General features: G+C 38.7%; 1 protein-coding gene across 1 annotated transcript; it reads left to right on the top strand.

The window, feature by feature from the left end:
- Positions 1–9,242: 9,242 nt before the first annotated feature.
- On the top strand, positions 9,243–13,423 carry LOC104442320 (ABC transporter G family member 14). Its single transcript, XM_010055704.3, has 5 exons — positions 9,243–9,609; positions 9,844–10,639; positions 11,324–11,488; positions 11,680–11,867; positions 12,475–13,423. Exons 1-5 carry the CDS (start codon positions 9,445–9,447, stop codon positions 13,120–13,122), a joined length of 1,962 nt encoding a protein of 653 aa, XP_010054006.2. The 5' UTR covers positions 9,243–9,444; the 3' UTR covers positions 13,123–13,423.
- The last annotated feature ends 464 nt before the right edge of the window (positions 13,424–13,887 follow it).

Here is a 13,887-nt window from a genome sequence, read left to right as displayed (position 1 = left end):
AAAACCTTGAGGGAGGCTGCACGACATATATGTACCCGCATAGGACAATATATTGGCTTGGGAGAGCCTGGCGGGCGTGTTAATAAAACCTTATGGAAGATGACAAAATAAATCAAAGGCTACTAACATGTTTGATGGTTGAGTAATAGAGGTTAGAACATGTATGTATTATCAAAGTCGAAGACGAGGACAATATATTGGCTTAGGAGAGGGACTGGCGGACTTTAGTGTCAAAGTCCGCAAGTCCGCTCACTCTAACAAATTCCAGACCCGAACGTGAATGCCGAACCGTAAGACAGACTCTATACCGAAGTTGAACCGGGTACGACCTTAAAGCTAAATCCGAGCTAGATATGTTCAGACATTGTAAAGTCTAGAGACTTTCATCGAATCGGCTTTCCACATAATCGTCGAATATGTATCCATGAGATTGATTTGATTGATTCAATATATTTGATTGACAATTGGATGTTGAAGACAAGATCTTTCTACACGAAGAAGCTTTACTTATGGAAACCAAGATTTCGTTTGTACTCAATCAAAATTTTACCTTTGTCACTCAACGGCTATCCATTTCCCTCCCAATGGGTATATTGGAAGACGATTCTCCTGGATGCTGTCCAACGGATTGGTGGAAATTTAGAGATCATAGACTGAGCAAGTAAGAGACAAAGCGTTTTTATATCCATATGATTGAGTCCTCTTGAGAGCTTTCCGTCTTAGTGAGATAGTGTAATAGTGTAAAAAAAAAGTGTGGGAGAGTGGACGTAGGCTTGGAATCATTAACTCCTTTATTTTGTTCTATTTGACTCCACATAATTCGGTATCCATGAGATTCTAAAAAAAGAAATTGAGTATCCATTTCCTCCTTTTTCTGTCGAGGAAATCATTTTACATATCCATATGATTGAGTCCTTGTTTATTGACATTTGACTCGGACTGTTCTAAAAAGTCGACAATTGTCAAGGAAAACCTCTGAAATTATTTCAATATTGGACCTTGGACATATAATAGTTCCGAATCGAATCTCTTTAGAAAGAAGATCTTTTGTCTCATGGTAACCTGCTCCAGTCCCCTTACGAAACTTTCGTTATCCTGAGAAGAATAAAACCATGAAAACTTAGTGTGCAAAGAGGACGATATGTGTACAGTGGAGTAAAAAAATAAAAGATACAAGGTTTCATTTTTTTTTTTAATATGTTTTATCTAGTGGGGATTCTTATTTTCCTCGTCGGTACAATTATATGTCATATCATTATAATAAATAATAAAATCATGAAAAAACTTTTTTCTTGGACAAAATGTTCAAGCCAGTATCGAATTTGTTTTCGAAATCCTAAATAAAATTCTTTACATGACAAAAAACCAACCTAAGGCCTAAGGGTTAATATAAAACTCTACAAATAATTAAATAAATTTTTTTTGAATGTCACACTATACTGTGATCCATATAAATGTGAAAGCGGAGTAGCTTGCAGAATCTATAGTATAACTATAGGATACTCTATTCCCACGAATTACTGCATTTATCTGAGTAATCCACAAACGACGAAAATCTATCTTTTTCCTATCTCTATCTCGATGAGACGAAACCAAAGATCTTATTTGTTGAATAATTGTTCGAGTAAGTCTTGAACGAGCCCCCCGAAAGCTTGATGCAAATAAATGAATTTTTGTTCAATGTCTCCGAGCAATATATCCTCGTCTAATTCTAGTCATTGAATAAACGAAACTTTCATGAATAACTAATTGTTTTCTTTTATTCAACCAGTTCCACTATGCAAGAAAACAATGTCGATGCAAAGTTTGATTGACAGCGGTTATTGTGAGTGAGTGTACTTCGTGCATTGAAGACTACCCTTGAAATCAAAACGAGATTTTCTATCCAAAACAACCGTGTCAACAGACTTTTGTAATTAAATCCCTATTTCATCGCGCTTCACCATAATAATTTGTGAATCCCCTAACTTTTCTATAATTTATCAATTCCTTAAGATGGAACTTCCTAAATAACTCACACCAACTTTACAATTTTCCCTTCATGTATGAGTTCAGTGTTAGACACACCCTCCCTAATTCATATATTCTTTTATATGAACTTATTTCAAATTGGAACCTCAGTTTTTCCGTGTGTGAGGAAAGCAACAATAACAATGTTAACCTTCATCACTACTCTTTCTTTGGACCAATCTCAAACACTACTATCGGGACACCATGTTACTATACCACAATGCCCACCTTCACCTTTGTCTCTTTCTCTAGACTAAACAAGGAAGCCTGCTCAGAAATCGCATTGCTTATGAAATTTCTTCCTTAAGATATTCACCAAATTTCACTACACGCGTAGAGAGTGGCCATCAATCAATCATCAATTCCGATACCATTGGAGATTTTTTTGAGACCACTATCAATTACTATAAAAACTTTAACTGTTAAATAAATGTATGATTTAATATTCAAATATTTTAGGGATAAGTGCAATAGAAGTCCTAAAACTTGTTACGAAATGTAATTAAGTCATAAAACTTGCAAAAAGTGTAATCAAGTCCTAAAACTTATCAAATTATTTTAGTCGAGTCCTAAAGTTAATACCATCAACATTTTTAATGGAAAATGCTAACGTGACATTTAAAATGAATTTTTATTTTCCATGTGGCTTTTCAAAATTTTTCTTATTTAAATTAAATTTAAAAACTAAAAAGAAAAGTTAAAATTTATTTAAAAACAAAATAGTTCCAAAAAAAAAAAAAAAAAAGTGGCCGACACTTGCTTCTCCACCGCCCATTGCCGGAGGGGCCAACGACTATCGCCGGCCCCTTTAGCAATGGGTGGCAGTAGCGGTGGGGGAGGAGCTGCTGTTTTGCCTTTTTATTTTTTTTTAACAATCTTTAAAAATAAATTTTAGCTTTTCTTTTTAGTTTTTAAATCTAATTTTTTTTAAAAATTGAATAAAAATAATTAAAAAGCCACATGGAAGATAAATGCCACGTTGGTGCCACATTAGCATTTTCCATTAAAAAGTTGACGGTGTTAACTTTAGGATTCGATTGAAACAATTTGATAAGTTTTAGGATTTAATTGCACTTTTTACAAGTTTTAGGACTCAATTGTATTTTCGTAACAAGTTTTAAAACTTCTATTGCACTTATCCCAATATTTTAAGACTCCCTCTCGCACATCTTTTAGACTATAACCTTAGCCTAAAAAGCAAAAAAAAAAAAAAAAAAAAAAAAAAAGTATTTTGGGAGCCAAATAAGGGTCTGGAAAGATATAAATTCATGAACTCTTGTTTTGATACCATTTGTTAGAAGCATAAAGTAAAAGCTCGATACATTTACTTAGGGAAATCACCAAGGGTCGACCCAAATCTGAGCTTGTTAGCATATCCGATTGAACTAACCTTCACTTAGAAGTTCAAATCAATGAATTATGAGCCACTTATAATATATTAGCCACTCCATGCTACATCAACTTCTTGATGTGAGACTTCCTAGCATAACTCACACCAAGTTAACAAGTTTCTATTCACATGTGAACTCAATGTTAGGTCTTTTCCCCCTTAATTTAGGTAATCTTTTACATCAACTTATCTCAAATTGAATTTTCACTCTATTGTGTGTGAGGACTGCAATAATAGCAATATTGACCTTTATCACTGCTCTTTCTTTGGACCAACCCCAGAGCGTTGTCATCAAGACCGCATTGTTACACTAAATGCTCACCCTCACCACTTGTATCCTTCTCCAAATCAAACACGAAGGTTGCTTGAAAATCGCGTTGATTATGAGATTCCTTCATTGAGATAATCACCGAACATTACTATACTCATTGAGAGTGCTACCAATAAACTATCGGCTCCAACACCATTAGCGATTCTGTGGGATCGTTGTCAACTATTCTAAAAGCTTTACTTATTGAATAAATGTGTGGTTTGATAATCAAATGCTTTAATACTCTCCCTCGCATGAAAGCTAAACTTTGACGTTAACCTAAAAGGTGAAAATATGTAAATGGGGAGACAAATAAGAGTTTGGAAAGATTTGGACTCGAGGCTTCCTTCTCTAATACCAGTTATTGGGCATGCGGAGCAAATGTTTAATACCTTCACTTAGGAGATCGCTAAGGGAGAGCCTAAGCCCAAGCTAGTTAACATATGTAGTTGCACCAATTTTTATTCAAATGTTTAAGCTAATGAGTTATGAGTCAGCTGTAATATATAAACTACTCAACACTACATCAATTCATTGATGTAGGACTTACAACACAACTCAAATCGGCTCAACAATTTTCTCTGCACATATAAGCTCAATGTTAAGCCTATTCTCCCTTAATTTAGGTATTCTTTTATTACAATTTATCTCAAATTAAATATCCACTTTGTTGCGGGTAAGGATAGCAACAATAGGAATATTGACCTTTTCACTGCTCTTTCTTTGGATGAAACCATGAACGTTGCCATTGAGACCTCGTTACTACACCATAACGCATTCCTTCAACCTTAGTATTTTTGTCCAAACAAAATCATTAAGACTACTTAAAAATCCGTTAGTTACGAGATTTCTTTTTTGAATATTCATCAAACATTACTACACTTATTGAGAATGCTATCAGTTAACCATTGACGCTACCACCATTTGAGATTTTATGAATCACTATCAACTATTTTGTATAGAATTGTTTCGAGATCCGTTCTATTACCACCTAAAACCTACCCTGTCGAAATCGATTCCCTAGCTTTTTGAACCTAGAATTTACCCCCCACATACATGAAACATAGAACATACCCTATCAATCGATTCCAAGTTCTACTTGAAAATCAACCAATTTATTTTCTTTCTATTTCATTTTTTCTTCTTTGGGGGGGGTTTCATTTTTAATTTGGCAAAATGAAAGTGAATGCAACAACAAAAATCTCCCTTTATCATTAACAACAATTTATTAAAGATGGACACATAAAATAGATAATAAAAAGTTCAAAACATGTAACTGTGATACATCGATTCTTGATTCGTAGACCGTAACTATGGAAACCTGAACCAGATTGATTCCTTTGGATAGTTTATTCCAAAACTGGTTATAACCTAGACCCATTTACACTCCTAATTCTAAATATTTAATTATTAAATTAATGCGTTATTTAATATTTAAATATTCTAACACTCCTTCTGACATGCTAGATTTTGTCCTCAATATAAGACGTGAAAATATGTAATTAGAAAGGTAAATCAGAGTTTGAAAAGATTTGAACATAGGACCTCTTGCTTTGCTATCATTTGCTTAGAGCACATGGTAAAAGCCAAATACATTTATTTGAGGAGATCGATTAGAGTGATTCCCAATTCAAGCCCATTAACATATCCAATTAGATTTATTTTAATTCAAAAACTTAAGTCAATGAGTTATGGATGAATTATTATATATTAACTCCTCCATACTACAACAATTCCTTGATATGAGATTCCAACACAACTCTTGTTAATTTTCCCTTCATATGTGAGCTCATTATTAAGCATGTTTCCCTTAATTCAGCCTTTTGCATTAACCTATCTTAATCTCCACTTTGTTGGGTAGAAGGACCGCAACTATACTAATACTGACATTTATTATTAGCTTCTCTTTGGACAAAACTCCGAACTCTGTCATTGGAACATTGTTGCTCCATCACAATGCCCATCTTTAACCCTGGTCTCTCTCTAGATCGAACGATGAAGGTTACTTGGAAATCGACTTGGCTATGAGATTAACTCATGGAGATATTTATTATATATCGTTACACTCGTTAAGAATGGCCACCGATCAACTATAGGCTTTGATGTCATTTGAGATTTTATGGGCATACTAGTGACTGTTTTAAATACTTAAACTTTTAGATAAATGTGTAGTTTGATATTTAAATATTTTGATACTTCCACTCACCCATTAGATGGACTATGGGCCTTAGCTTAAAACTAGGATATATGTAACTAGAAATGCAATTAGGGGCTTAGAAAGATTTGAACTCATGATTTCTCTCTCTCATATTATTTGTTGGAAGTATGTAGTAAAAGCTAAATATCTTCACTTGAGAAGATAATAAATGAGGAGCCTATGTTTGAGCTCATCAACATATCTAGTTGATCAATCTTAATTTAAAAGTTTAAGTCAATGAATTATGAATCAATTATGGTATATTACTTGTTTCACACTATATCAATTTCTTGTTGTGGGACTTCTAATGCAACTCACACTAGCTCAGTAATTTTCTCTTTACTTATAAGCTCAGTGTTAGCTTGCTTTCTCTTAATTCAAGCATTCTTTTGCATCAACCTATCTCAAATTGAATCTCCATTGTGTTGCATGTAAGGACTGCAACCATAACACTCATCATTCTCTGGATCAAATGCTACCATAGGGACCTTATTGTCACACCATCGTGCCCACCTTCAACTTTGGTCTCTTTTTTCATACGGAATCATAAAAGCTACTTGAAAATAGCGTTGATTACAAACTTCATTCATTTAGATATTTCACAAACATCAATACACTCATTAAGAATGGCCATCAATCAGCCATTGGCTCTGATGACATTTAAGTATTATGAAACCACTGCTAAGTGTTCTAAATGATTAAGATATTAGATAAATGCATAATTTAATATTTAATTATTCTAACAAACTACTAATCTAAAACCTCTTTTCTCTCTTTTCTCTCTCTAATTTGCACATTAGAGGTGTCTTCCTACCACCATTGCTTGATTACCAACTCCACTCCCTTGCATTTATCACCCATCTCTCTCTCTCTCTTCTCTCTTCTCTCTCATACACCCCTCAACCTCACTTCAACCGCACATTGCTAACCCCGTTACTCAATTACCACCTTTACCACCTTGCATTTGTCACATACACACACAACCCTCAACCGTGCGTTGCTACCACCACACACATACACCTCAACCATGGTTGCTGCCACCGTTGCTCATTACTTAATTACCCCTTTCACCACCTTGCATTTGTCACCCATCTCTCTCTCCCTCCCTCCCTAGCACGATTATCATGCCTTGCTATCACTGCACTCAATTACCACATTGCATTTGTCACTCGTCCCCCCCCCCTCTCTCTACACACACGCATGTACGTGAGACTCGATTACAGACATGTTGGCCCATGGGCTTAGCCCAAGACATAAAGCCTAAAGAATTTTTTTTTGGTAGGCTTGGATAAAGGTATTTCGTGAGAAAGCCTAACTTAACATGAAAATTTGTATAAACAAAATTAAACCATTTGCGAGTTTGGGCAAAAGTTTAGATTGGCTTTAAGGCTCGGCTGAGCTTGCTAGCCATCAATTTTATTTTTTGTGCATGCACGCTCTCTCTTAAAGAGAGAATCACCTTTCAAATCAATGTACTTTTGAAATTCAATGCACTATTGTCTCTCCTCTCATAAGACTAAATTTAAGGAGTGTAAGACACCTAGAGTGCCAAAATTTGGCACAAAGGGACACTTAAGTGCTAAAAATTAAAAAAATGATACTTAAGTGTTAATATCGGAGCGAAATGGATTACTTAAGTGCTAATAACAAGAAAATCCAGTTAGAATACTGACATGGCGATTTTCCGACGAGGTAAGTACAAAACAATATCATTTTGCATACTAACGTGGCCAAACAAATGCAAAAATAACATCGTTTTGTCTCTAACGTGTAAATAATTAACATAAAAATTAATTAAATTAAATTTAAAACTAAATTTATTTAAAACATTTAAATTTTTAACGAAATTTATTTAAAACATTTAAATTTTTAACTAAATTTATTTAAAACATTTAAATTTAAAAAAAAAAATGGAGGGGGTGGGGGGAGAGAGAGAGAGAGAGAGAGAGAAGGCACACGACGAGGGTTGAGCCCTTGCTGCGCCACCACCTCCCCACCATCATTAGGAAAGGCAGGCGACGGTAGGGGCTAGCAAGCAGTGGCCCTTAGCCTGGCCGAGCAAGGGTCGTTGACCCTCACTAGATCTAGGGAGGGCCGCGACCCTCACCCTAGATCCGGGCAAAGGCTCGTAGGCCCTTGCGCCGGTTGGCCGGGTCGCCGACCCCTCGTCAAGGCCCGATGACCTCGGCCCACTCTCCCCCACCTTCACCGGCCCTTCCCGGCGACAATGAGGAGGTGGTAGTAGCGAGGGCTTAGCCCTCAACCTCCTTCTTCCTCCCTCCTCTTCTTCTTCTTCTTTAATTTTTTTTTTGTTATTTACTTATTTATTTTTAATTTAAGATTCAAATCGGCGCAAAATGATCTCGTTTTCGTGTTTCTTTGTTGAGTCGGTTCTTCGGTGAGCCGCATAGGCAAGAAAAATAATAAAAAATTGCCATGTAAAATTTCCGACGAGGTTCACCGAAGATGACATTTAAGTGTCTCACTTTTTAAAAAAAAAATGGCATTTAAGTGTTACTTTCCTAACTTTTGGCACTTAGATTATACTTCTTCCTAAATTTAAGATGTAAATTCACGCCATTGACTTCGAAAGTTTCAATCTGTTTTTATTTTTACATTTTGATAAAATGGATATCTAGATTTTATGGCCCGACTAATCCACACAAATAACATAAACTACCATGTCCACATGCATTGGGTAAGGTTCTATCAACAGGATGGCGGGTGTGACCCCAAAGATTGATATAAGCTGGCAACACTGTGATTTAAACACATAAAATATGTTAAATCCAAACAAAGTATTGAAGTATTCAGCTAACCCTTTCAGGATTAACGTTTTGGAGAAACCATCGAGCGACATGTCGTAACTTATTTCACATGCTTGCACAGTCTATAGCACCATCATATATGCGAGTATCCAGTCCCTCCAAAAAGTCATGGGTCAAGCTTTGGAGGATTTGAACTCGAGTTCAATATGGCAACTCAAGTTAGAATATAGTCAACCCCCCAATATGATGTCAACACGGAATATAAACCGTCGAGCCATTGCACTCTCGGCAGTTGCAACACGGAGAGAGAGAGAGAGAGAGAGAGAATTGTAACACCGAAATGGAAAAGTTGTTAGTATCAAGATAAGGTGAGTATAAATTGCTTTTTTCGTGAGATGAAAGAGTATAAGCTATAGTAAATACTTAGTGTGTGGAAGGAGAATAACTTTAAGGGCACACCCAATACAATAACGTGGGAACCCACCAAGGACTGGCTTCACCACACGCGCACGCGCACAGGAGAAATCCTCGTCTCCCTCACTACTATATATCTGCATCATGCCCTCCAATTCACTTTGGGGAAGTGACACAACACAAAGCACACCCAAAAAAATACCACACACCCTCCCACAAACACCATTCCACATAAAGTAACTCCTTAACTTCTCTCTCCCTTCGCTTCCCTTGCAACAGGAGGCACACATCACCCCAACTCGTTTATCATTACCAAGATCTCAACTAGAATCCCACCACTTCTCCCCTTTCGCTAATGCCCCTCCCCGGCACGCCTCCAGAGCCAGCTTATTGCGACGCCACCACGGCAGAGGCAGCGGCAACACAAGGTCAGACGGACATGTCTCGGCCGCCTTGCGACAGCAACGAAGCAGTCCTTGCTTACCCAGTTCAAGTCACCTTGTTTCCCATAACTTTAAAGGTCTCTCTCTCCCTTCCCAGCTGCTATTATTTGGAAATTTTTTATTCTGCCGACGACCATCAGCCACGCCGCCTAGTCTGGCTGTTGTTGAGCACGGTCACTATTTTAAGTTCCAATTAAACTAGCTCCAATTTTGGTTTCCTTGTATGATTAACTACATGATTTATTGAACGTACGATACATCTTCCTTATGATTCTTGCGTTGGAAATAAAATTAAAAAAACATAATTGCAGTTTGAGGAGGTGGTTTACAAGATTAAATTGGACCAAAAGCAATCCTGCTGGGGTGGCACATGGACCAGCAGCACCAGGGAGAAGACCATCCTCAACGGCGTGAGCGGTGTGGTCTGTCCCGGGGAGATACTTGCTATGCTGGGGCCCTCCGGCAGTGGCAAGACTACCCTCCTTACAGCCCTTGGTGGCCGCCTCGGCAAGCTGTCTGGCAAGATCATGTACAACGGCCAGCCTTTCTCCGGTGCTGTGAAACGGAGGACAGGGTTCGTGGCTCAAGACGACGTCCTCTACCCTCACCTCACCGTGACCGAGACACTCCTCTTCACTGCGCTCCTACGGCTCCCAAACACCCTGGCGCTGGCGGAGAAGCTCCGCCACGTTGAGAGCGTCATCACTGAGCTTGGGCTGACCCAGTGCCGGCACAGCATGATAGGCGGGCCACTGTTCAGGGGGATATCTGGCGGGGAGAAGAAGAGGGTGAGCATAGGCCAAGAGATGCTGATCAATCCCAGTCTGCTGCTGCTGGATGAGCCGACATCAGGGTTGGACTCGACCACGGCACAGAAGATCCTGACTACTGTGAAGCGGCTGGCCGGTGGCGGCAGAACAGTGGTCACCACCATCCACCAGCCGTCGAGCCGACTCTACCACATGTTCGACAAGGTAGTGCTGCTCTCTGAAGGAAACCCCATTTACTATGGACGGGCATCTGCAGCCTTGGACTACTTCTCATCCATCGGGTTCACCACATCCTTGACTGTGAATCCAGCTGATCTCTTGCTTGATCTTGCCAACGGTAATTACATCAACATTTGGTGATTTATATTCTCTTTCTACCATTGAGACAAGAATTAGAAAAATTGATCAGAACTAAAACTAAGTCAGTTTACTTTTATGTTCATGAGTTGGTATTTTATATGATTATTATCAGTGTCTCTTCATATTCATAGAAGAAAATTGACAGAGATGATGCTGCTGGGATTCCTGGTGCTCAAAAGCGTCACTTTGTGCAAATGAGGGGAAATGTGACCCTACCTTTAGAAACTTTCCTTTGTGCTATTTGCAAAAGTTTTCGTTCTTTAAGCTCCAAATTGAACAAAAGCGGTCAAAAATTGCCCCCCAACCTTTCCACCAGGTGGAAAGGACCAACAGTGAAATGCGACCTTAATCCGGGGTTGTAGTGTTAATCATGATCACGTGTGTCCGTAACCGCTCTTACATATGCACATAGACCGCATGCACAAGTACACTTAGTAGCTTTTGCACAACATGATCATGTCACGTGTCAATTGAATCTTTATAGAGACTGGCATATTACTCAGGCCTTTCATCTTGAGAATATCAAAGAAACGGATCAAGAGTTCCTTGTTTTTCAATTATTATTATTATTATTATTATTATTATTATTATTATTATTATTATTATTATTATTATTATTATTGAAGTTATGAAATTGAACGGTTGATTGGAAAATTTGCAGGAATTGCTCCTGACTCCAAGCACACAACCGAGCAAGGCGAGAACATGGAGCAAGAGAAGAAATCTGTGAGGGAAGCTCTCATTTCTGCTTATGACAATAATATATCCGCGAGGTTAAAGTCAGAGCTGTGTTCTGTGGATATTCATTACAACGCTTTAACAAAAGGTGAGTAATTAAACTCCACTCTTCGCATATCCTATGTCCTAACATTTTCACCTGCATTTGCACATCACAACATGTTGATGCCTTGTAGTTTTCAGCCCAAGTTCAATAGAAAGCGACACCCATTTGATCAAATTGCTTTGTTTTCTGTACCATGTCTCTCATCGATCCCTTATGATGATGAAATCTTGCAGGACATGAGAAGAAGACAGAGCAATGGTGCAACAGCTGGTGGCATCAGTTCAAAGTGCTACTTCAGAGGGGGCTGAGAGAAAGGAGATTTGAATCCTTCAATAGGCTGAGAATCTTCCAAGTGATAAGTGTCGCCGTGCTCGGTGGACTGCTCTGGTGGCACACCCCAGCATCTCATATTGCGGACCGCGTAAGAATTTTTCTTTTCCCCAACGTCGAGTCTATCCCAGTAGTTCATGACAACTACATGACCTTGCTCATCTTTAAACTCGGGATATCACCGAAAGGAAGTGCAAAATCCATTGACCTTTTATGCTGGCTGCTAATGAGCCTTGGACATTCTGCTTCATTTCGACGCTCAGTCCTAACTCCTATGTCCTTTTCCAAAAGCACTTTCCTAACCAACGTACCATCACAGAGTTCGTCAAGCTAGATGATAAAAATAATGCCTGGAGGACTAAGAAAAAGTCAGATTAGCTTGATTCAATTCGGAGGATAAGAAACTGAATTGAAAAATACAGTATGATTTCTCCCAGGCTAAATTGAGTCAAGTAACATTTCCAAACAAAACAGAACAAAGCAAAATAGTTCAGTTTTTCATTTCTGTAATTGTCCACCGCAGCACGTATAAAACAAAATTCTTATATGATCGTTATATATAGTTAAATATATCATTTTAAAAGTAAATTCGCATTATTGGGTTTAATTTGATTTTTCAGTTTGAGCTAAAACCAAGAAAAGAAAAGCAATTGCAATCTCAGATAGTTGCTAAAATAGTTTTGCTTTGATGACTGCAGATTGCCTTGCTCTTCTTCTTCTCTGTGTTCTGGGGCTTCTATCCACTCTACAATGCAGTCTTCACATTCCCTCAAGAAAGAAGAATGCTCTTGAAAGAACGGTCGTCAGGAATGTACAGGCTCTCATCCTACTTCCTCGCCCGGACAATCGGCGACCTGCCTCTCGAGCTTGCCCTCCCTACCGCATTCGTCTTCATCATCTACTGGATGGGTGGGCTCAAGCCCAACCCAGCCACTTTTATCCTCTCCTTGCTCATCGTCCTCTACAGCGTCCTGGTGTCGCAGTCCCTCGGATTGGCCTTCGGTGCAATCCTCATGGACGTAAAGCAGGCCACGACGTTGGCCTCAGTGACGACTATGGTGTTCTTGATCGCTGGCGGATACTACATTCAGCAGATACCCCCTTTCATAGAGTGGCTCAAGTACTTGAGCTACAGCTACTACTGTTACAGGCTCCTTCTCGGGGTTCAGTACAGCAATGACGACGTCTACGAGTGCGCGAAAGGGGAGCTTTGCCGGGTCGGAGATTTTCCAGCAGTCAAAGCCGTGGGGCTCAACAATTTGTGGTTGGATGTGTTCATCATGGCCTCTATGCTGGTCGGTTACCGACTCATCGCTTATGTTGCGCTGCATAGGGTCTTGAGGTAATACGGGCTGCTGGAGGCTCGCTTCGCCTTGCTCAAGAAACAGCCTCTGGAGAGTTTTTCGACCTTCTTGATCCGGGGAAATAATGTTTTCGATGAAATTGTCGATTGCGCATGCAAATTTTGACGGGTCCCTTCTCATGAATTTGATGGATCACCCCTTCTTTTGGTGGTAGGTTAGAGGATACTTGGAAAATTCTGATCTTCGAATTATCTTAATAATATTATTCTGTATAATTTGAATATGCGACAACAATTTGTAGGATCATATCATGATTAGATAGAGAGCCACCAGATTCCGAAGACCACTTTGTTTTCCAGTCGCAAGTGCATTGGCAGATGAAGAGGGCACTATGATCTGGTGATCAACTGAAAGGAATGCATGATAGTGACCCACATAATATAAGATCCACAAGAGAGTGGATGAGTGGCTATCATCTAATCCCTTAAATTAATTAAAGAAAAGATGACAAGATTAGTGAGTTTGATAGTGCTTCGTCACAATGGTCAAAAAAGTGTCCTGACCTTTTAGTGTAAGTTGAACAGGCAGCTTGCAATCCTTGCATTATTCTCCATCCAATTATTGATGGACTTGACACAATGTGAGAAAAATTTAAGCAAAAGTCCATGGATTAGACCGATAATGAGTTCCAAAAGAAGGATCAAACTAACTCCGATTCTTGATGGAAAGAGAGGCATCTTCACTTGTTCCGTATTGGGTAGTGAGGAAAAGAGTAACGAAAGATGAGAGGCAAAGGCAAAGGCATCC

This window comes from Eucalyptus grandis, chromosome 2 (assembly GCF_016545825.1).
Source record: "Eucalyptus grandis isolate ANBG69807.140 chromosome 2, ASM1654582v1, whole genome shotgun sequence".
Taxonomy (NCBI): Eukaryota; Viridiplantae; Streptophyta; class Magnoliopsida; order Myrtales; family Myrtaceae; genus Eucalyptus; species Eucalyptus grandis.
This window is presented reverse-complemented; position numbering and strand designations above follow the sequence as displayed.